Source organism: Chelonoidis abingdonii, chromosome 5 (assembly GCF_003597395.2).
Source record: "Chelonoidis abingdonii isolate Lonesome George chromosome 5, CheloAbing_2.0, whole genome shotgun sequence".
Classification (NCBI taxonomy): domain Eukaryota; kingdom Metazoa; phylum Chordata; order Testudines; family Testudinidae; genus Chelonoidis; species Chelonoidis abingdonii.
Genome location: NC_133773.1, coordinates 125733476 through 125757037, shown reverse-complemented (window position 1 = coordinate 125757037; position 23562 = coordinate 125733476). Strand labels below are relative to the sequence as shown.

Sequence of the window (23562 nt, the reverse complement as noted above, 5' to 3'; positions counted from 1 at the left end):
ACCTTCGTCCTGGTCTGATTAATGCTTGTCTCAATCCTCCAGAGAGTACAGTTCTCTTCACCTAGCTTCTTGCTCCCGCTCCTCACACAGCACTCCTTCGTCCTCTGTCGCTCTCCGCCTGACTGGACGTGAAGCTCCTTTAAACCCAGGTGCCCTGATAGCTCTGCCTGATTGGCTGCAGTGTTCTAATTAGTAGCTTCTCTACTGCTCTAGAAAGCTTTTAGATTGCTCAGGTGCTGATACTGAGCAATGCCATTTGGTACGATATGATACATAGGGATTTGTTTAGCCTGGGGCTAACATACCTGTTTCTCAGTACTTTACTGTAGCCATCTGGCCTTGCCCCATCACAGTATATGTAGATAGATGAGGAAAACTAGTGATGTTAAAGAGGCACTAACAGTTGTCTTCTGATTTACAGTTTTTTGTTGAACTCCATTGTGCTCAGTATCTTGTTAAAAGATTGAAACTATCTTTCTGTCTCTCAAATTATTTTCCTTGCAGCAAATAACCCGTCAGCTCTAGCTTTTGTTTCATAGGGTTAAGGATGTGTTGGTCTACTTCAGTCACTGAGAGTTTGTTTGCACTGTGATCAGATGTCCATTTGCAGCATGGGCTAGCATACCTGCACTAGCATGAATCTAGCTAGCACAGCTAAAAATAGCAGTGAAGACATGGCAGCGTGGGCCTCAGTGAGGGTTAGCAATACGAATAAGTGCCCAGCTGCCATCCCGTGCCATCCCATGCTGCCACCAGATCTCTAGTGTAGGGTGGATGTATCCTGAGTTGTTGCTGTTTTGCAGCTCTCGGGAGGGTTTATTAATATTATCCCTTCTGTCTCATTTATCAATGACCATAACATTTTAACACCTCCCAAGAATATAGACATAACAATCTTCTTTCTTCCTGCATAAGAAATAGTTGGATTAGTTCACACTTTTTTAATATTATTTTTTATTTGCTTATTGGAAGAACTGACTGAGAATGTGAAGGCAAAGAAACAAGTTTTGCATTTAGTTTTAAAAATACTGAAGTACCTGGTCATTTCTGCATTTGGGGAAGCAACCTGGCATTGGCCACTGTTGGTAGACAGGATACTGGGCTAGATGGACCTTTGGTCTGACCCAGTACGGCCATTCTTATGTTCTTAAATAGGGCAGACCCACCCCAAACTGGTGATTACTCTTCTGTAAGATATATACCAAGCCAGTAACAAAAGCAAACTTCTATCTCACCACATCAATTCACAAGAAATCAGAAATGCAGTGTCCTTAGGCATTCCAGCACTTATTTCACCACCCAGACACTAGACTATATAAAGCGTGGTTATTTAAAGCCAGTTTAATCAAACTAAGGGTTCTTTTAATCCCAAGAGATCAGCCACATAGCGAGGTTAAATTTATAACTTGGGTCTTACCCAGTAACCATGGTAAATCTAAAGATTTATTTATAAGCGAAAAGGATCAGAGAGTTAAAGTGGTCAAAGGAATCAAATACATACAACCATTGCAAAATTTTTGTATCAGGTTTGAAGCAGTGATGGAATAAACTGCTGGTTTATAAAGTCTCTGGTAGCTTCCAAAAGATTGGAAGATCTCCAGTCCATTGATTATAATGCTTCTGTTAGTGTAAGTTCATAGTCCAGAGATCAGAGCAGGAAAGAGGCAAAATGGAGATGCTTCTAGGGTTTTTTATACATCCTCTCAGTCTTAATTTGTGGAAAAGTACAGGCACAAGATAGAGTCCAGGGTCATATGAGCTAATCACATACCCTTGCATGATTTGATGAGTCATAGAAGTAGCCTTTATCCCTATTCTGGCTAAAAGGTCCTCAGACAAGCCAATCGGATGGGAATAAACTTTTATGACCATTTGTGTTCGTTGATGTGCCATTAACTTGAGCGATCCATTCAGTGTGCTGACTAGATTGGATGTAAACTACCTGATGGGTGTTAATCCAGAAGCAAACACATTTGAAATACAGGTATATAGTTAATATTAGTAACTTTAAATATGAAGATGATACATGCATGCAAACAGGATAATTGTATTTGGTAGACTGTAACTTTTCCATTTTTGCCTTACATGACATACCATATGTACTCGTTCATTAGCCTGTTAGTTTATAAGCCGACCCCCCAAAATGGATAGGTAAAAATAGCAAAAACTGTATGACCCTTTCATAAGCCGACCCTATATTTCAGGGGTTGGAAAACTTTGGCTCCCGGCCCGTCAGGGCTGAAACGTTTTGTTTACTTGGCGCATCTGCAGGCCTGGAGCCCCTCAGCTCCCTGTGGCCACGGTTTGCTGTCCCCAGGCAGTGGCAATCTTTCAGAAGGGGTGTGCCAAGTATTCATTTATTCATGGTAATTTAAGATTTCACGTGCTAGTAATAGATTTTACATTACAGGGGCCAACGGTCGGAACCCCAGACTGGCAGCAGGCTGAGTGGCTCAGCCCGCTGTCGGTCTGGGGTTCCGGCTGCTGGCCCCTGCCAGCCCGGGTCTCGACCGCCGGCCCCACTCAGCCCCCTGCCAGCCCCAGGTTCCATCTATCCAGGCTGGCAGTGGGCTGAGAGGGGCTGGTGGCAGGGACCCCGGGCTGGCAGCAGCATGCCACCTTAAATCAGCTCACTTGCTGCAGGTTGCAGACCCCTGCCATAGAGTTTAAAATCATCAAATTTTGGTGTAGACCCGTTTATAAGCCGACCCCTGCTCTTTGATGCGTCATTTTTTTACCAAAAATATTGGGCTTATGAACGAGTATGTACGGTACTTTGTATAAGATTTGTTGCCATTAAGTAACAGTGATAGCAACAATCATCTACATAGTCATATTTTGATCATACAGCGTCACACCGCCAAATGAATAAGATTAGATGCAACCATTGTTGAAAAAGGCAGGTGTAATTAAATGTGTGTAACCCTGTAAATGTACTCTATGTTTAGATGAAGGAAAAAATGCTGATATTTAAGTTGTCACACTGTTTCAAACATTGTTATTTTAGGCAACATTGCCTTCTCTCTCAAACCCACCTTCTCTGAGTCCAATCCGTCGGAAAGGGAAAGAGAGAGAACCTGTGGAACAAACATCTGTACCAATGAGCCCTAAAAAGGGTAGTGAAACTAATCCAGGTAAGGGGGGGGGAGAGTGTGTGTGTGTGTGTGTGTGTGTGTGTACATGTGGTGTATTGGGAAGAAAAACTGATTTGTATAATTCACTTTACTGTGAAGTTCCAGTATTAATTCTGAAGAGGGTTGCATACAGTCAGAAGAAGGTAAAATTATTTTCAAAAAGAACAGGAGTACTTGTGGCACCTTAGAGACTAACACATTTATTTGATCATAAGCTTTTGTGGGCTACCGCCCACTTCATCGGATGCACAAACTGGAATATACAGCAAGAAGATATTTATACGTACAGAGAACATGAAAAGGTGGAAGTAGCCATACCAACTGTTAGAAGCCAGTCTTACAGGTGGAAGTAGCCATACCAACTGTTAGAAGCCAGTCTTACAGTTGGTATGGCTACTTCCACCTTTTCATGTTCTCTGTATTTAAATATGTTTTTGCTGTATGTTCCAGTCTGTGCATCCGATGAAATGGGCTGTAGCCAATGAAAGTTTATGTTCAAATAAATTTGTTAGTCTTTAAGGTGCCACAAGTACGCCTGTTCTTTTTGCAGATACAGACTGACACGGCTGCTACTCTGAAACTCGAAAGTATTTTCAGTATTAAATCTTGAGTGGCAATTCTTTTTCGTAAAGATCCCATGAACTCTTTGGTAGCCATATGGATTTGTGTCTCTTGCTGTTACAATCATGATTTCAAATCCCATGAACTTTTGACTAAAAACAAAAATAGTCTGTACATATGCTTTGCAAATGGAAGCTCTGCTCCTATTCAGAGCACAGAGTGGGTGATCCTGGAAAGCAAAAATCTAAATACTGAAAATATAAGAGCTTGCAGGTTTTTCTGTAGCTAGTGCAGAAATGGGCAGGAGTAAGAGGAGAAAGTTAATTCTGCTTTAAAATAGTTCTTGGGAATTTTAGTAATGAGTTCTGTATGGATTAATTGTCTTATTTTGTAGCTGATTCACATAGATTTTATTGTTTTATAATACTGTAAATGCAGGTCCTCTGCATCATTCTAGGAGCTTAAAGACAGTTCTTACTCTAATCTTTCAAATATATGTGTTGACTCATTTTACAGTTTACTTCAAAGTGGTTAAATTAAATGTTGAACACTAGGGAATATAGTTAATGTGCTAATTGATTTCTTCAGGATTATTTTTCTCTTTTAATAAGCTACTAGGCAAACCGATACGTCAGGGTCTGCTCCAACAAGCAAATCATCGTCACTGGGCAGTTTTTATCATCTTCCATCGTATCTCAAGTTATATGATGTCTTGAAAGCTACCCATGCTAACTATAAGGTACATAGCATGTCCTTTAGGTGAAATACAAGAGAATTCTTTTCTGCTAGTGTTACACTACACTACCCCATGTTGCAAGTTTCATTTTGCCCTATGCACTGAAATTCATATTCTTTTGGCCAGCGGTATCCTTTGTGGCCATACCTGCATGCTCAGTGTCTTTGTCCCTCCAGCCCGAAGGCATATAAAGGGTGGGCTAACCCCAACCATCCCTCAATTCCTTGTCAGTGCCCGTGGCTAGGAGTTGGAATTTGCAGTGTCTACACTTTTTTCGCTCACGGTGTGACCTTTCCATTGTGCTGTAAATAGATGGGCACTTAGCAGTTAGTCATTGGATTAGGTTAGTCATTTTTGATAGTGTTTCTTTTCCTCATTTGAGGAAACAAAACTTTTTCCTTTGCCTGTAGGACTTTTCCCAGTACCTGGTCCAGTCATTTACGATTGAACACAAATTTCTAGGCTTTAAAAGTTGCTTTGCATGTGAGGTGGTAGTTTCCCCTTAATGATGGGCACACATGGTGCTTACTGTGCCTTGATAAGAGGCACATACTATGTGCTATTGTAAATCGTTTTCAGAGAATTCAAAAGGCAAGAATCCCACCTGAAATAGTTTCTAAATAGCTGTTGAGGCATCCTTCTTCAGATCCTGCAGTGGCTAGTGCTGAAAATCCCGAGCAATCATCCTCAGTGCTTCCGCTGGCTCCTGTGCTCACAGATCTTAAATGGGCACTTCTAAAAATTCATCCTCCTCGACTGGTAAAACCTCTGGGGTTAGGGGAAGAAAAGAGTACAGAGCCTCTAAGGGAAAGAGATCTAGGTCTCCTTCACCAGGTCCTACTCCAAGAAGCCAGAAATCCAGAATGGCCTTTGAGAAGGGTAGTTCAATGCCCCAAAAGGGTCTCTCTGGCACTCACTAAGTCACCGGACACTGTGTTCAAGGACTGACCTCTTTGGTACACTGGAAATTGCCCAGTACTAACACCTTGGTACCAATATGACCAGTAACGACGACTATGATTCTGATGCCCTCCATTTGCTTGCCTCCAGCACTGGCACCCTCAGTACTGAAACCCTACTTGGTGTAAAGGATTCCTGTGATACTGGACTCAACGCTATTTGTGATGAAAGTACCATTACCAGTTCTGAGCGCATTAGCAGTACCATCTGGGACGTGATTTGAGGGCTTGTGTCTACAGCGAGTTAGTGAGCAGGAAGCTGGGGTGCAAATCTGCAGTGATCCAGTGTGCCGCTCACTAACTGTCCATACAGAGCATTTTACTGTGCCCTAAAAATTCCTGAGTGTGCTTTGACTTTCCATAATAAGTTTGACACAGCAGGTAACTTCTAGTGTGCAGCAGCAGGGTCCACACACAGTTACTGTGCAGCACACTGCAGCACTGTAGGTTAATCATGAAACTTACTGCTTACTAACTGGTTGTATATACAAGGCATGAATGTGTTTCCTTCATTATATCTGGGACTTCTCTTTTTGCAAGAGGAATACTCCTCCTCTTCTGGCTCAAATAATAGCAGGGAGGTGTCAGCAGTGCATTCCCTGAGGTCTAGGTACACTTTAGAGAGCGGGTTGAGGGCTCATTTTTATTACCCAAGACATAGAGCTCTGAGAGCTAGTCCTTGGTATCTACCCCCATGACCCTCTACATCATATAGGTACCATGGGAATTACATCAGGACAGAAAACCAAGTCTGCAACCCAGTCCGCAAAGGGACATTATAGTCAACTCAAACTACAGCTCTTTCAACAACAGTCGGGCCTCTGATGAGGACTTAGAGTAGAAGGTCTATTGAATCCCAACACCCATTTTTTCTTTCTCTATTTTCCATCTGACTGTCTAGTAACTTTGCTGGGTTAAAACATTTACTCTTCTAACTATTTTGACAAGGTTACATTGGATCTTCAGAACAACATCGAAAAATTTGGAGGTTTCCTGCGATCTGCTCTGGATGTCCTCTCTCAAATTTTGGAACTAGCAACTCTTCAAGACATTGGAAAGGTGTGTTGCTTTATTTAATATAGTGTGAAATTAGCCATATTTATAACGTTCATAGGGAAGCAAGTATTTAACAAAATTTTAGTTCATCCTTCCAGTATTAGTGCTTGGAAAGGCTGACATATCTTGGAGACAATGACAAAATATTGGGTTGCATAGTAAGTGAACTTTAAATCATGGGTCTCATATCTTCTTTTTTCATATGGCATTTGAAAAGCAGTGGGCTGGAATAATTGAATTTTAAGATTTGAAAGCCATTCTAATCCTTCTGATGTAGCTAGGTGGATCCCCACCTTGTGCAACCACTGTAAGTATGAGTAGGGCAGTTGTCTGTGATGAGTTGTGTGATTTGCACCTCACCACAGTCACAATTTGGTAATTCTTTCATTTTCCATTTGTGGAGAAATATCCACACTTAACTAATTAAAACATCATCAGTAGGTTTACTGTGTAAAGTCAACTACTAAAAAGCTGAATAATTTTGCATAATTTAAGATACAGTGCTTCATTTCCCAAGAAAGTTAGAGATCTTTTGAGTCATACTCTTATTATAGTCACATAATTACACTAAATTTATATTAAATTAAGAAAATAATCGGGTTTTGTTCTTTTTCCTGAGTTTGATATTTTCAGTTCTTAATTTAACCGGTTGTCTTTCATACAAACTTTTTAAGTTATGTCAAAGATTAAAATTGTAACTTCCTGGGTTTCTTTATGGTCCATATTTCTGGTTTTAAAGCCTGCAGTTTTGCATTTTTTTTTTTGAGAATATACAATAATAGCTTCTTTTTTACTTCATGAAGAAATGTTGATTAAATGACTGTTAAATTTGTGTCTAGTGCGTTGAAGAGATTTTGGGGTATTTGAAATCCTGTTTCAACAGAGAACCAATGATGGCAACAGTTTGTGTACAGCAGGTAAGGAAGTAACTTTTGTTTGCATTTGGTGGGGGGTAGCGTTGGCAGTGAGAGTCCCCTCTGCCGCAGCAATTTGAACACGAACAACTATTCTCATTCTGAAGGAAGGGAGTGTACGGGAGCTTCGTCTAAGAAACAACCTTGTAGTGGCCAGGGAGGATGGAATAGATAACCTTTTAGGTCACTTTAAATCACTTGTGTGATTTGTTCTGGAACCCTTTGTGCCATCTGAATAATTTCTCTTGACACAGTAACACTTATTAAAGAAGCTTTATTATTAGGTGGCAGGAGACAAATTATTCCAGTTGTCTGGTTACAGAGTGCATTTAAGAAAGGGAAGGAAGCACAGTTTAAAGGACTGTTAGGGAGTTGAGAGATCTGGGTACTATTCTTGACTTTCCCGTGGATTCCTTGTGTGGCCTTTGGGATACCTCGTATACCTGTCTCTCCTCCTCTCCCCCTCCCAACCTGCTGAGCCTCCCATTGACTTCAGTTGAAAGTGAGTGCATGGAACTTCTGGAAATCAGGTTCTTAACTTCTCTCTCCTTCAGTTTCCTCATCTATAAGATGATGATCCTCTGCTTACAATGAGGTTGTGAGGCTTAATTCATTGAGGTTCATAAATTATTTGATTCTTGAATTAAAGGTGCAATAGAATCACGCAATATTATTTTGGTATAATTCTTAATTTTATGGGTTCTTTTATCCCTCAGCATAATGAGTTTCTGGCAGTGTGTTGTTGAGGTTTATCTAGCACCTATTTTAAGCTCTAATTTTTAAAAAAAACAGAAGTAAACTTACAGTAAAATAGTTAAGTTAATCAAATACTCAGATACAAAATTAGTACATTTTTAGAGTACCCTACTAAATGCAAAGACTTCCAACTATACCCACTCTGCATGGGTTCAGTAGTGATGTCTATGATGTCCTAGCATGGCCTAGTAGGTAGGCACAAGTCAAATATACAAACTCCCTGTAACATTTCTTTGTAAAGGCTACCAGAAGGAAAACTCTAGTTATGATTTTGGTCGTGGATGACCTGGGCTATATAGGAACCAGTGATAGGATTTGAAAGATGACTACTGGTGAAAAACTTATATATGCTTTCATGGTTGGCTTAGTTCCAACAGCAAATAAAGAATCATCTTATTCAAGGTAAACAACAAGCCATAAGATTCCATTCATATTTAAGTAAAGGCTTATTAAAAGGTATTTTAAAAATGTAGAAACAAAATCCACTTTTCATAGGATGGGATACCAGACTGATTACATATAGACATTTGGAGTAGACTCGCGTAGTTGAGTATTTTGTGTTGGTAGCTTTTAATCCAGCCAGGGTAAGGTACAGTATGTAGCTGCACTGTCCCAGGAGCAAGGCTGAGACTGAGTATGCCACAGAGTCTCACAGTTCAGTCCTTCTCTTCCCCCTTTGCTGAATAGGGGAAGTAAGCTGCGCCAACCCTTTTCCCATGCTATGCTGGCCCTATAAAGCTTTCTCTAGTACTGAAAGATTGAGTCAGTCTGGGATCTTAGTTTAAGCAATTGCCTGTTCCAGCCTTGGAAGACTGAGCTTAGCTTGGAAGCCTGTCAGAGGTCTGTACCAGCCTGAGAAGATTTTATTTAGCCTAGGCAAAATATTGCTTTAATTCCAAGGGTGGGGCTTGCTTTAGCAGGTCACTATATTGTTTTGAATATGCCATGGGAATTTTTGTAACTTCTATCCATGTCTATAGGAACTAAGTGTTTAGTGTGTTGTTTCTGTATTTTTAAGGCTCCTGAGTTTACGAAGGGGAAAGAACCAGAAATAGCATTTGAGTCCATGACTCACAGTTGGCACATGTTAGACTACCGTGTGACAGCCTCATACATAGAATGCTTTTTGGGACGGTAGGCATTGAAGTCATGTGGCTTCAGAAATGTTCATTTTTTTTTCACATCTTTCCTTAGTTGCTGAAGACTTTATTTGGCACGAACTTGGCATCACAATATGATGGCTTATCTTCAAACCCCAGCAAATCTCAAGGCAAAGCCCAGCGTTTAGGCTCTTCTAATTTGAGGCCTGGTCTTTATCATTACTGCTTCATGGCCCCTTATACACACTTTACACAGGCACTTGCTGATGCGAGTCTAAGGAACATGGTACAGGCAGAGCCGGAACATGATGCTTCAGGGTAACTGTTATTGTTTTTCCCCTGTATGTGGTATAGCGTGTTGACTTTCATAAAGTTAATCAAAACATTCTAGCTGGAAACAATAAATCATAACTTCATTAAAAGTTCTGAACAGGTCTGTTGGTGAAGTTTTAAATTATTGAAGTCGCTTACATATTGAAATTATAATATATTTTTCAATTGTCAATAGCAGGAACTTTTCTTTTATATTCTTTTGAAATGACATGCTTTACCTTGCCTTTATTAATTTGATCTCTAGTACAATACTATATTCTGGATAGAACAAAAGTGCTTCACAGAGCAAAGTGGAAAATAAATTTCATGCAAAAATATAGCCTTTGTATATATCTATATTTAGAAGAAAATGTTAATTATAAATATTATTAATACTACTGTTTTAAACTCTCTTTATTTTTCACTAATTGGCATTCATGTTGAGAGTCTAAAGAGAGGCAAAGGAATGGAGACTAAATTCTCCTCTCAAGTCTGCAGGTAGTCAGGCTACAAATATATTAGTAGGACAGTGTGCGGAAGTTTGCATTGCTTCTATCCTTGTTATACAGTAGATGTTCCAGTGAATTTGTACTCTCCAGTTATCTGGTTACTAAAATACTTGAAGCAAAGTGAATTTTTACTTTCTAATTTTCTCTGAGCTTACTAAAATACTTGAAGCAATCAAGCCCTATTACACAGCTAATGTTAGGTAAATTAAAATATTAGTAGAGAGTGTGCATGTAAGAATTTTCTCAAAGGTATCCCTTTGTTTTAATTTTTTTTATTTTGATAGATGGTTTGATGTGCTGCAGAAAGTTTCTACGCAACTGAAAACTAGCCTTACAAGTGTAACAAAGCATCGTGCCGACAAGGTATTTAAAATACGTACTTAGAGTAAAATGAAAGGAGGGGAGAGATTTATCTTTTATCCACATGAAGTTGTATTTTTAACTATTTGGTTTTGAACTGGAATCTCATGTAGACAATATATGGCTTTAAACTTTTTTCTTTTTCATAGAATGCTATTCACAATCACATTCGCTTGTTTGAACCCCTTGTTATAAAAGCTTTAAAGCAATATACTACAACAACGTCGGTACAACTACAGAGGCAGGTTTTAGATCTCCTAGCACAGCTGGTTCAGCTACGGGTTAACTACTGTCTTCTAGATTCGGATCAGGTTAGTCACACTGTATTCTCATTTTGGTCAGTTTTTAGCAGATTAGAGAACTCTAGTTCTTAGAGGGACATTGCCAAGCTAAAATCTTTTATTGTAAAAATAATTCTTCTTTGTCCTTCTAATACCACAGTAAATGAGTACTGTGATTTAAAATTGAAATTACAGAAATTGTATTTGACTCTGAAGGGCTATGAAGATGATGATATATTTCTAGTTAGGTTAATATTTTTTTCTTTTGGTTTTCATGTACTATGTAGCATATGGGTGAATGTTTAAATCCACAAAATCATTTATTTAGAAATAATAGTTTCTAAATTATCAAAACTTCATTTGGAAATGTAATAGCCTATCTCACTGCCAAACAATTTTATTACAATGAAGATTATTAAACAGGAATATGTTATAATTACAAGTAGGGAAAAAATGATTTGGTTGTCAGAATCATTCTGATTACTACTTAATCAAAGTAGACAGAGAGATCTTAATTTATGTTCCCAATACGTGCCATTGTGAGAACAGGTTAAATTGTAGATTATCTGCCTGGCTGCCATTTGCATACATTATCAACTTGAGAATTTTCTCTGAAGCATGCTTAATGGGGATCTGTGGGCATGAATCTGCAAGTTTTATACCCACTATCAGTTATTAATCACCATCTAACTCAATGGTTCTCAAACTTTTGTACTGGTGACCTCTTTCACAGAGCACGCCTCTGAGTGTGACCTCCTCCTCCCCCCTTATAAATTTAAAAACACTTTAATATATTTAACGCTATTATAAATGCTGGAGGCAAAGTGGGATTTGGAGTGGAGGCTGACGGTGGAGATAGAAAGTGCTCTACCTTGCCCTACTTCTCATATGAGGCACCCTAGAGACATCTTCAGACACACTTCAGAAACACTTTCAGCTTTGAAAACTGAAAATATCCTTACTACACTGAAAGGGGCAAATTCTGCACCTTTACACCAATGAGAATCCAGAGTAATTTTATTTCCAGAGGATCCCTACTTATTCAGTGTACAAGTTAGATCAGGGCTTCTCAAACTTGGGTCTGTATTGTTGTAGACATACTTGCTGACAGGTATTTTGAAATAAATTACCCAAAATAATTGAAAATGGTGTGATTATGTTGTTTATTTTGATGAATAAAATATGCAGAATTTTGCCTAATTCTTAATTGTTTGTTGCGGAATTCATCCAGGAGTAAAATTTATGTATGAAAGAAAAAACTTACTTTGATGCATCAGTCAAGGGATCAAAGTTAAATTTGAAGTTTCAATATTAAATCTGCATTTCCTAATTTCAGTTCATGATTTCACGTCCATAACATTTCATAAATGCTAGATTTTTGTATGAAATATATAATGCTGTCATGTAAACTTGCAACATAGACACAAATTCTCTTCTAAGCATTCATGTATTGCCATAGGTAAGGCTAAGATTTTGTCACGAATATTTTTAGTAGCTATCACGGGCAGGTCACGGGCAATAATGAAATATTCACAGATGCCCGTGACCTGTCCCTGACGTTTACTAAAAATATCCATCATAAAATGAGGAGCCTGGGCAGATGCAGGTGTGCTGGGAGCTGCAGGGTCCCCCTCTGCTGGTGACTCCAAACTCCGGAGTCCAACCTGCTGCCCGGGGCAGTGGGAAGTGGTGGGGGGTCCCTGTGCTGCCCCTAGGTGGCAGGGAGCTGCAGGGTCCGCCCCCGCCACTGCTGGCGGCCGGGAGCTGCAGGAGGCCTGTCTAGCAGCAGCAGCAGGGGACCTGCAGCTCCCAGCTGGAGGTGGCTGAAGTCTCACAATCTGTGACTTCCTTGAATAAATGGCAGCCTTAGCCATAGGTAGGGCCCTACCAAATTCATGGCCATGGAAAAACGCGTTATGGACTAAGAAATCTGGTCTCCCTCCATGAAATCTGTATAGTTTAAGGTAAAAGCACACAAAAGACCAGATTTCATGGGGGAGAACAGTGTTTGTCAAATTGGGGATCTTGACCCAAAAGTGAGTTGCAGGTGGGTAGCAAGATTATTTTAGGGGGGTTGTGGTATTGCCACCCTTATTTCTACGCTTCAGAGCTGGGCAGCCAGAGAGCAGCAGCTGTTAGCCAGGCACCCAGCTCTGAAGGCAGCGCTTTACCAGCAGCAGTGTAGAAATAAGGGTGGCAATACCATCCCATCCCATCCTTCTGTGCTTCTGCTGGTGGTGGCTCTGCCTTCAGAGTTGGGCTCCCGGCCAGCAGCCGCTGCCACTCTCCAGCTGCCCAACTCTGAAGACAGCACCCCACCAGCAGCAGCGCAGGGTAGCAGTACCGCAACCCCTCCTACAATAACCTCATGATCCCTCCCCCACTTTCCAAACCCCTTTTTAGGTCAGGACCCCTACAATTACAGCACTGTGAAATTTCAGATTTAAATAGCTGAAATCATGAAACTTACTATTTTTAAAATCCTGTGGCCGTGAAATTAACCAAAATGGACCATGAATTTGGTAGGACCCTACCCATAGGAAACACTTCAGAACATCTTGTAGCAAAGTGTGGGACTCAGTACTTTTCATCTGTTTACCCATAGATGTACTTTTAAATATTCATCTGCCAATTTAGTTTTAGATGAGAAATTAATATTGACAATGTTGTGCCACCCTTAATGTGTACACCTCTTAATACTTATTTTTATCCTTTTTGCAGGTGTTTATTGGATTTGTGCTAAAGCAGTTTGAATACATTGAAGTGGGACAGTTCAGGTAAAATCAGACACACAAAATCTCTTTTCTATAGTAGGATTATGGGCTACGGTCACACAGGTCAATAGAAGAATTTGGGTTAATATCACTTGTAGAATTTTACTGATTCTTTGGCATGTCTGTTTTAAGAGAGAGAATGGATCTAGAGGAAATAACTAGCAGCTTTGAACTATCCCCTTGTCCCATTACCCCTATTATGTCTAGTTTTCCAAAAACCTGCAGTGATTAGTTCTGACATCTTGAAGGCCACACATTTCCATTTACATCCATTCAAAAAGTAGTGTCCCTTCACCAAAGGAGGAGAATTCCATTCTAGGTCATGTGTTTCCTATTCCCCTAATCCAGTGGTTCCAAAACTGGGGTTTGCAAAATGTTACAGGGGGTTCTCGGGGGAAAAAATTCTCAGTGGCGACCAGAGCTGTCCCTAGGGACCCTGGGCAGCATGGGGCCAGCAGCCCGGAGCCCCTGGACTTCCAAGAGCTAAGCAGATCAAAGCAAGCATAGCTATCACACTGAGGAGATTTAAACTTCAAGACTCCTTATAGGAAATGGAAAGGGAGGTGGATATTTTTTGCTGTTTTTTAAGTTAAATAGGAAGCTAGTATTGTTTTTAAAATTATTATGAACAGTTTTAGCTTTGTTGTAACATGCATTGTTTGTCTGGACTGCTCGGAACCTGAATGCTTGTGTAGAAGGACCTCTTTGAGCTGGCTTCTTAAATACCGTCATGCTGTTTCACATCTGATACTCCTTGATGAAACATAGGAGCCTTGTCTTATAACAGGCTTATTCAAAGTGATACAAGCTACGAAAGTGAGATCTTTGAAGCGTCTTGCTGTTTTCATAATGTAATAAAAATACTGTAATGATAACTAATAATTAATAACAAATAGTGTGTAATAACCATGTCATAAAAACAAATTTTATATTTCCAAGATCACTGCTTTTATAATTTATACTCAGGTAAAGGAGAAAATCCCTGGAAATATTCATTTTTAGGAGGGGGTTTGCAGGACTTGACATTTTAGTGAAAGGGGTTCACATGTTGTCAAAGTTCGGCAGCCACTGCCCTAATCCCATGGTACCTTCTTCAAGGGGTTTGGGCAGTATGTAATGGGAGGGGTTGGGTAGCAAAGTGCAAGAAATATAACCCTAATCTATATTAACTTGTACTACTTCTCCTGTATTGTGAAACTCTCTGGCAGCACTTTGAAGTTTTGAGTGTGGTCGCAGTGCCAGTGCTGGGAAAGCTCTCTCCCAGCGCTGCACATACTCCACATCCTCTATGGGTGTAACTTGCAGCACTGGGAGCTGCGCTTCCAGCACTGTGGCACTGTTTACACTGAGGCTTTACAGTGCTGTATCTTGCAGCGCTCAGGGGGGTGTCTTTTTCACACCCCTGAGTGCGAAAGTTGCAGTGCTGTAAAGCGCCAATGTAGCCATGCTCTGTGTATGTGTGTGTGTGTGTGTGTGTCTCTCTCTCTCTCTCTCTCTCTCTCTCTCTCTCAGGGATTTCAGAGGGAATCTGTAATTTGGGGAAGTCCCTGGATCCATGTATTCTGGTAGTGAAAAGTCTTCATTGGCAGGTTTTGGCTCAGCAGTCACTTAGCATTAATTTTAGATTGAAAAAATAACATTGGGAATGTTGTTTAGATTTTTAGTTGGAAATGAGAGCTGTGTGTATGTTCTTGAGCCACATACTACTTTTGAAAGGAGAGCTAGGAAGGAAGGGAGTTGGGGATGTCTCGAGTATAGGGAAGCTTTAAAATGTTGGATTTTAATAAAAATATAAACTAACAAATATACTCAGAATAGTAGAGAGAAGAAAATAAGCAAGGAATCATTACATTAGTAACTATTTTTGTACTATGAACTTCTCTAAATTCATTTTGAAAAAAGCAGTTAAAATAAATGGGACATGCTGTAACAGTATTAAGCTACTCCAGAGCATGTATCACTAGGCTATTTATGCCCTGTTTCGGTGCCTGAAGACAGAATGCCTCCAAAGTGCCTTCTCTTAATGCATGTTTTATTGTTTTCTGCCATTGCTTTCCATAACAAATTTTAAAAATATCACTGTTGTCTCCAAATGATGCTTTGTTTCTGAACTGCCATTCCATTGTGATTGTTCAGCAGGAGTTCCAGTTGGATGTAGATTAGGAATGCCGGTTACTGCCTAAGTGGATGATAGACAACAGATGATCATTATTGTTCTAAGCAGAGTGATTAATTAATAGTAACTAGTTTGTTTTTAAGTACTGCAGTTTTCCCTACAGCTTTGATAAGACGTCAGCTTTTGTTATGCATACATATGGTAGCTTGTAATCCATATTTTTTTCCATTTTGTTAAACTATCTGTCAAGATTGTAACTCCCCTTTTTACATTTTTTAATTATATTTAAGAGAACTTTTTTTAAAAATGGCACCTTGCTCATTTATAATTAGTTGGTAGATCTTCAAAACCTGTGTATTACGATATATTGAAATTTTCACCTTCTAGTTGCAAACAATTTTTAGCTATTTTTCCCCCTTCACTTGTTTTTAATAGGAACATTGCATGCAAGCACCATCTGTTTCTTAATTTGTCAGTTTAATCCCCACCTAAAAGTATGATGCCTCTATCTTCTCCTTCAAATCTTTCCTTAAAACGTCTCTTTCTTTAAGCCTACAAAATTCAGTCCCCCGCCAATCCCTCTCTTCTGGCCTTAAATTCTGAATCGGAGTCAACTGTTAACAAAATAAGAATAAACACTAACCAGTCTTTTAAAAAAAAAAAAATCAAAACTAAGTGGAATTATAGTATAAACTTCACTTTGCTTGCTTCGTATTATATCTCATCCTCCAGTCTTCATCTACATGTTGGCTATCAGGTTATAAGCTCCTCAGTGCAGGGTCTTCCTGCTGCTTTGTGAAGCACCTTGCACACTTGGTGTGTATATAAACATAATCTGAATGGCGTTTCAGTGTTTCTACTGTTTAACCTTTACAGCGTTTAAACAGATCTTGTTTTCATGAAATAAATCCTTCATAATGAGGCTTTTTTGAATTGTAATCCTTGATTTGCATTAGTTCTAATTCATATGAACAAAAACTTTAAGTGAGCTTATATTGAGAAATTCAATAAACATAACTTCTAAATAACGTCTTGTAGTAAAAAATGAGGAACAGAAATACTATACAGAAGCAGAAGAGTATGTTCATGAATTTTCCATGAAACATAAGCAGATTATTTTTCTATTGAATAGAACTGACCTGTATGTTTGATAAAGAGAAGGTAGTGTGTATTGACATTTTTCTTTTGTTCCAGGGAATCCGAGGCAATTATCCCTAATATCTTTTTCTTCTTGGTATTATTGTCTTATGAGCGATATCACTCCAAACAGATAATTGGAATTCCTAAGATTATTCAGCTGTGTGATGGTATCATGGCCAGTGGAAGGAAAGCTGTTACACATGGTAACTTAAAAACCAAAACAGTGAAACTACTAACAATTTGCAATATACTAAAAAGAATATACAGTGCTGTGCTATGGAATGCTGGGGTCACATTGATCAGCCCAGAAGACACTTGTATTGTTTTCTTGTATTTTTTCAAACTACATTTTTCACATATTAAACTAGTTCAAAGGTATGAACCTACTCCTGACAGAAAATATTATTTATCCCATTTCCACAGTTATGGATAATTGGCTATTTTTGTTCAGAGAAATTAAGAAATTTGAGTAGAAGACAAGCTGTAAATTAAGTATGTTGCTTGAGCTGTATATAAAATCAGAAAAAATTACTTGTATGCTACAACCGTGACAAAATTTCTGCTTGTAATGAGGATCTTTAAGAATTTTCTGTCTAATTATAAAAGTAAAATAACGAAAATGGTGGCTAAACAGTATTTAATAGTAACATAATTATATTATTAAGAGCTTGTTAATTATTTAAATAGTAGATTAACAGAGCTGTATTTTTGAAAGGTTTTGATGAATCTATTTTGATATTTGCTTTATTTACCTTCCTTTTGAAAAAGGACATTGGAAGCCTTTCCTTATTCCAGAACTGTTGGTATAAGAGATGCATAGGTTTTTACTGAGAAAGGCATGTCTTTTGAAAAATGTGTAAAATCCTGAAGAGGGGGTAATGGTCATCTGTCTCAAACTGTGACTTAGATCTGCTTCAGTAGGGATGAAGGAACAAGAGATGTGGAAATGACTTAAGTTTTCCGCAAGTATTCATAGATACATTACAATTTAAGTGCTAGGTTTCAGCAGTAAAATTGCTGGGAGTTAGTACCTTTCTGTACTATTCAAAAATAACCTGCATTTAATATTGAAATATGAAACATCTTAATTTTAGCTATACCAGCTCTGCAGCCCATTGTCCATGACCTCTTTGTACTAAGAGGAACAAATAAAGCTGATGCTGGAAAAGAACTGGAAACACAAAAAGAGGTGGTGGTGTCAATGCTACTAAGACTTATCCAGTATCATCAGGTAAGCTAAATTGACAGATTAGTGTCCCTGTGTATGTTTTATAATGTGAATTATTTGTTAGACTGGCCAGTAGGAGGAAATGAGGGAGAGTGTGCATAGGTAATTAAGGCTAAGATTTTGTCAGTTATTTTTAGTAAAAATCACAGACAGGTCGTGGACAATAAACAAAAATTCACGTGACCGGTCTGTGGCTTTTACTAAAAATAATGGGGGGAGAGAGGGGTTCACGGGGGGATGACTGAAGCCCAACTGGGGAAAGAAGAAAGCCTGAGCCCCACTGCGGGGTGGGGAATGTCCAGCACCCGCCACTACAGTGGCCATCAGCTCCAGTGGCTCAAAGCTCCAGGCTGCTCATGGCGGCGCTTCCAGAGCTCTAGGTGGCCCTTGCTGGCTAACAGCTCTGGCCCTGCCACCCCAGAGCTGAAGTAGAAAATGTCATGGAGGTCTCTGAAAGTCACACAATCCATGACCTCCATGGTATAATCTTATCCTTAGTAACAATCATAGGAATGCTTAGTGACATAGCTTTTTATGGAGACAACTAGATGATTGCTAGTCATTTACTTTTTATAAGATCTAACTAAAGACAACTGAAAAACAGTAACTCATGACTATTCGCCTAGCCATTGTTAGATGTCATTTTATCAATAGCCTAGATGGGTCTTGAAGAATTTTTTGGAGAACAGTGTAGAGGTTATACAGAGAAGTACGGAGAAGATGTTCCAGGCGTTTGGGAGACAGAGGAAAAAAGCATAAAGGTGCTTGTGAAAGAAGTGATCTTGAATCTTTTTGCTTATTCCAGACACTTAACATAAATGTAATACTTTTTTTATTGAACTTCATCCAGTTGTAGAATGCTGCTCTTGTCTGTACTAATGTAAGGAATTTTCCTTTTTTGAGTACTATTGAAGAGGCAACTCTTTTTTTTTTTTTTTTTTTTTTTTTTTCCTCCAATTTAGTTTTTTTCTTCCTCCAATTTAGTTCAAAAATAAGATTGCTAGAAATTTGGATGTTGTATGTGTCAAAGTTCAGACTGAAATTCATTTCTGCAACTAAAATTTTATAGGTTGATAGCAGCAGAGAGTCCTGTGGCACCTTAAAAACTAACAGATGTATTGGAGCATGAGCTTTCGTGGGTGAATACCCACTTCGTCGGATACATGCCCGTTGATAGTGAATTTATAGGTTGATAGTGAATTTATAGTTTTACATAACTAGTAATAAAATAGTGTTTGGATACATTTTTTGGCATGACATTAAACTGTTATTCACATAATGTGTTCTGACATTCTCTGATATTAACTATGTATTCACATATAGGTTGTTTTTAACCTTTAGTGTTATGTAGAGTACAAGAGTTTCTAGCAAAAATCTAGACTAACCAGTATTAGGACCTGATCTTGCCAACTGCTCTACACAAGCAGACACTGTGTCTGTGCAGAACTCCATTGACTTTAATGAGTTCAGAGTTCCATTCAGATGGAACAGCTGACAAGATCAGATTTTTAATATGTCCCATTTTGATTCTTCCTTTCATTGAGACAGGAACAAATATAGATACCCTTCTGATATATGAAGACTTTTACTTGTCAGCTACCAATGTTTTGCTTTTCTTCCCATTCCCCATGCATTTCATCTCATACTCTATTCTTCCCGCTATTGGACTAATCGCTTGTAAATTTTGGCTTTGCTTTTATTTGTTTAAAAGATCTGGGAAATACTAGGTATTTTGGTCATCATAAAAGACCATATCTGAGAGAGAAAATTGTTCTTTTTATAAATTCTAGCCGGAAGTGAATTTTTTGCTATTGTCATAGACCTATATTTCATTTCTTCTCCTGGATTTACGTAGTTTTTATTTTTTGTATGCGTGTATGTGTAAAAATATCTAAGTGGAGCAGAGTAGGAATAGTGTTTCTCTTACTCTGTTACATGAAAGGCGAGGTGAAGCAGGAGAACAGTGTATATATATGATATTTTAAAATGATCTTAAATCATCTTCGTGAAACACCTTGCATAACTTTTTAGTTTGGGGGAAAATGATAGTTTTAACAACTGTTCCCTCCCTCAACTGTATTATTTAAATATGCCATTTTCTAAAGTGCAGGTGTGTTTTTTGGGGGGTGGATTGGGATATTTTCTTCAGGTGCTGGAGATGTTCATCCTAGTACTGCAACAGTGCCACAAAGAGAATGAAGACAAATGGAAAAGATTGTCCCGACAGATAGCAGATATAATTCTCCCAATGTTAGCAAAACAACAGGTTAGTATCTAACTTGGATTTTATTCTTACATATCGGTTTTGCTTTTATTACGTGAAGCATGACTGTGTGCCTACAGTCTGCAAGTAAATATAATACTGGAAACTATTCTACTAATATAGGTTTGTATGTATGAAAGACTTTGTAAATATAGCGTTCAAGATAAGGCATCCCATTTATTCTTAATGGGGCTGATGATGAATAATTTCTGTATAATTTCATATGTACTTACAGGTTAATGTCATTTTAAAATTATTTTAAAATCACAAAAGACTAATTTTGTAGATAAACTATAGTGTCTTCTAATATATCTCAGCTTAGAGCTAAGTCCATAACTGCTTTAAGAGTCATGACCACTGTTCTGTTGTATAGCTAATCCAGCTCACCATGCTTACTATATGGTATCCAGGGCCGGCTCCAGGCCACAGCGCGCCAAGCACGTGCTTGGGGCAGCATGCCGCAGGGGGCGCTCTGCCGGTTGCTGGGAGGGCAGCAGGCAGCTCTGGTGGAGCTGCTGCAGTCGTGGCTGCGGACAGTCCGCTGGTCCAACGGCTCCGGTGGACCTCCCACAGACATGCCTGCGGCAGCTCCACCAGAGCCACGGAACCAGCTGACCATCTGCAGAAACGCCTGCGGGAGGTCCACCAGAGCCGCATGACCGGCGAGTGGCAGAGCGCCCCCCGTGGCATGCCGCCGTGCTTCGGGCAGCGAAATTGCTAGAGCCGACCCTGATGGTATCAAGTCTTTTTCTTTACGTACAGAATGTTGTCATTGTTTGGCATTATAATCAGACAATATAATAGTTGTTCTGTGACCTTATTTTATAACCTATTTTAATGAACAAAATAAAAACTGTAATGAAATTTATTTACTTGAAACTGATTTGGTCATCTGTAATGGCCTGTTTTTTATTTTTAATGTTTTTAAGGTACATTTTTAGATGTCTTTATTTTCTCTATTAAATAACTTAATCTGACAAAACTGCACTTATGTAAATCTTATGACATAGCTGAATATGGGAGAAGTTAAGTGTTGTCAGGACCTGGATCACGGGCAAAACTGACATTATCTAGACCTTATTGCACATTACTCCACTTAGACAGATCCCAGCTGCTGTGGGGAGACTCATTGAAGTCCATTCGTGCAGAGTAATTTACAGGATTGGAGACCTCATGAGCTGCATATAAGTTTGTCGCCAAACCTGAGATCTGTGTGCAAACTGAAGGCGGCCAACGTACGAAGCTCAGTGTATTATTTGATTGCTGGTCCCTGGTTGTATTCCACACATGGATGCACGTGTGTGCTATGCATGAGAGTCTGGAAATTTTAACAAGCAGTGTCTGTTGGTCTTCACATGCGCAGTAGTTCTTGTGCTCCAGACTGATGGCATGAGAGGCAGTGTGGACCGACACCTCTCCTGTTCTCCATACCCACCACATGGCCTGAGTCAGAATCTGTGTCCACAGATTTCTCCAGATTTTCTCTTTGATGCCCTGTAAATGGCTATTGTAAATAGTTTTATATTAGCATAGTTAGTTTTCTAGTATAGCGTAGCTTGTTCTTTCTGTGCACTGGGGACTGCCTCCTTGTGGCCTGGGACTGTGCCCAGGGGTTCAATAATACGTCTCCTGCCCTCGCTCCTTCTCTGTGAGCAACAATCACCACACCATCTCTATTGCTTGGGTGAGACACATATTGGGATATCAGTGGCGGAGCTCCAGGATTCCCAGCACTGGCTCCTGAATATTCTGCTGCTTATAAGTCCAAGCAACGTGGTGCTCCTTTGTAATGAGGCCATCATGGAGCCAGCCATAGTGGTCTGGCACACCCCAGCTCCTGTGCCCTCAGGTGTAAGAGGTCTGAGAGATGCCATTTCATCCACACCAAAGGGAGTGAATTTCTTTTCTCCAACCCAGCTCCAAACTCCCTGATGGTACACGTAGCCATAGGGAGAGCATGATCACAACCTCCCAAGACCACCACAGCTGTCAAGGGCTCAAAGAGGTTGGGCCTCTTGGGGGGAAAGAGAGGGAAAGGTCTTCCTCTACAAGTCTGCAAATTTGTATCACTAACTGTCAGACCTTGTTAGTGAAATATTTTAACAGTTATTCCAGGCTGGCTGACTTTAAAGACAAGTTTCCTTCTGGGGACAAAGCCTAATTTTAGTCCTTCATAGAAGAGTGCAAGTTAGTGGCTAAGACTTCTCTTTAAGCTGTAGAGGATGCAACGGACACAGCATGCAGTGGCTTGGTCGCTGGCTTAGTTATGAGGTGTGAGTCTTGGCTTCACTCTTTGGAGCTACTCAGGGAGGTCTAGAACACCATACAGAACCTCTCTTCAGACAAGTCAGATTTGTTTAACAAGAAAATAGATGAATCCCTACACTTGTTGGGAAGACTCAAGGTCGACTCTATGGTCCCTGGGAATTTACACCCTAATCCCCAGGAGAAAACATCAGACATAGGTGTATAGGCCAAAGCCACCACCTCTACAGATGTTGTACCACCAGTGTCCAGATGAGGCTCTACTTAAACATCAGAGGGTTCAGAGGTCTCAGTGTTTAGCCCCCTCTGCTGTCATGACTTCTGCCCATTCCCAGCCATCTTCTAAGGGCTACTTTTGATGCCTCAGTCAAGATCCACCTATCATTATGGATGCCACCCACTTCTACCTCCCTTCTCTGTGGGGACCATCTCTCACTTTTTGCCTACAATTGGGACTCAGTCACAGCATACAGTTGGGTATTGGAATATTCTTGATGGATAATTTCTAGGTTTCTCACCCTCCCTCCCCACAAACCCACTTCCTGGTCCATCTTCAGGAACCACTCTCACTAGGTGATTCTTCAACAGGAGACAGACTCCCTTTTTCAACGAGGGGCAATAGAATGAGTGTCACCTTGGTATCATGGAAGCATGTTCTATTCCCTATATTTTAGTCCCCAAAAAGATAAGGTGGAGACCAGTCTGGACTTTCAACAATTAAACATCTTTTTTCAAAAGCCTACATTCAGATGGTTACTCTAGCATTGATAGTCCCCTCCCTATGGAAGGGGACATGGTTCACAGCTCTCAGTATGAAGGATGCTTATTTTCATGTTAGATATTCATCTATCCAACATCAATTGGTTTTGAGTGGGTCAGGAACACTTCCAGTTCAGAGTTGTTCCCTCTGGACAAACAACAGGACCCAGAGTATTCACAAAGGTTTTCTTTGTGGTGGCAGCCCAAATGAGACGATTGACTCCTGGTGGGTCACTCTAGCCAAGAGGTCGGGTTGGCAACTTTGTTCCTGTTCCATTTTCTAACATCACTGGGTGTCTGGATGAACAAAGAAAGTCTATTTTAACATCCACACAGACT

The 23562-nt window shown here is 39.7% G+C and overlaps 1 protein-coding gene across 5 annotated transcripts in view; it reads left to right on the top strand.

The window, feature by feature from the left end:
* Positions 1 to 23562, top strand: part of HTT (huntingtin) — a 213582-nt gene that overhangs the window by 85638 nt on the left and 104382 nt on the right. For all 5 annotated transcript variants that reach the window (XM_075066616.1, XM_075066618.1, XM_075066617.1 and 2 more), the window contains 11 exons: positions 3008 to 3134; positions 4307 to 4434; positions 6339 to 6449; positions 7286 to 7363; positions 9311 to 9534; positions 10322 to 10400; positions 10547 to 10708; positions 13400 to 13455; positions 16763 to 16911; positions 17803 to 17939; positions 20086 to 20202. In XM_075066616.1, coding sequence (XP_074922717.1) covers positions 3008 to 3134; positions 4307 to 4434; positions 6339 to 6449; positions 7286 to 7363; positions 9311 to 9534; positions 10322 to 10400; positions 10547 to 10708; positions 13400 to 13455; positions 16763 to 16911; positions 17803 to 17939; positions 20086 to 20202 — 1368 coding nt within the window. The remainder of the gene's footprint in view (positions 1 to 3007; positions 3135 to 4306; positions 4435 to 6338; positions 6450 to 7285; positions 7364 to 9310; positions 9535 to 10321; positions 10401 to 10546; positions 10709 to 13399; positions 13456 to 16762; positions 16912 to 17802; positions 17940 to 20085; positions 20203 to 23562) is intronic.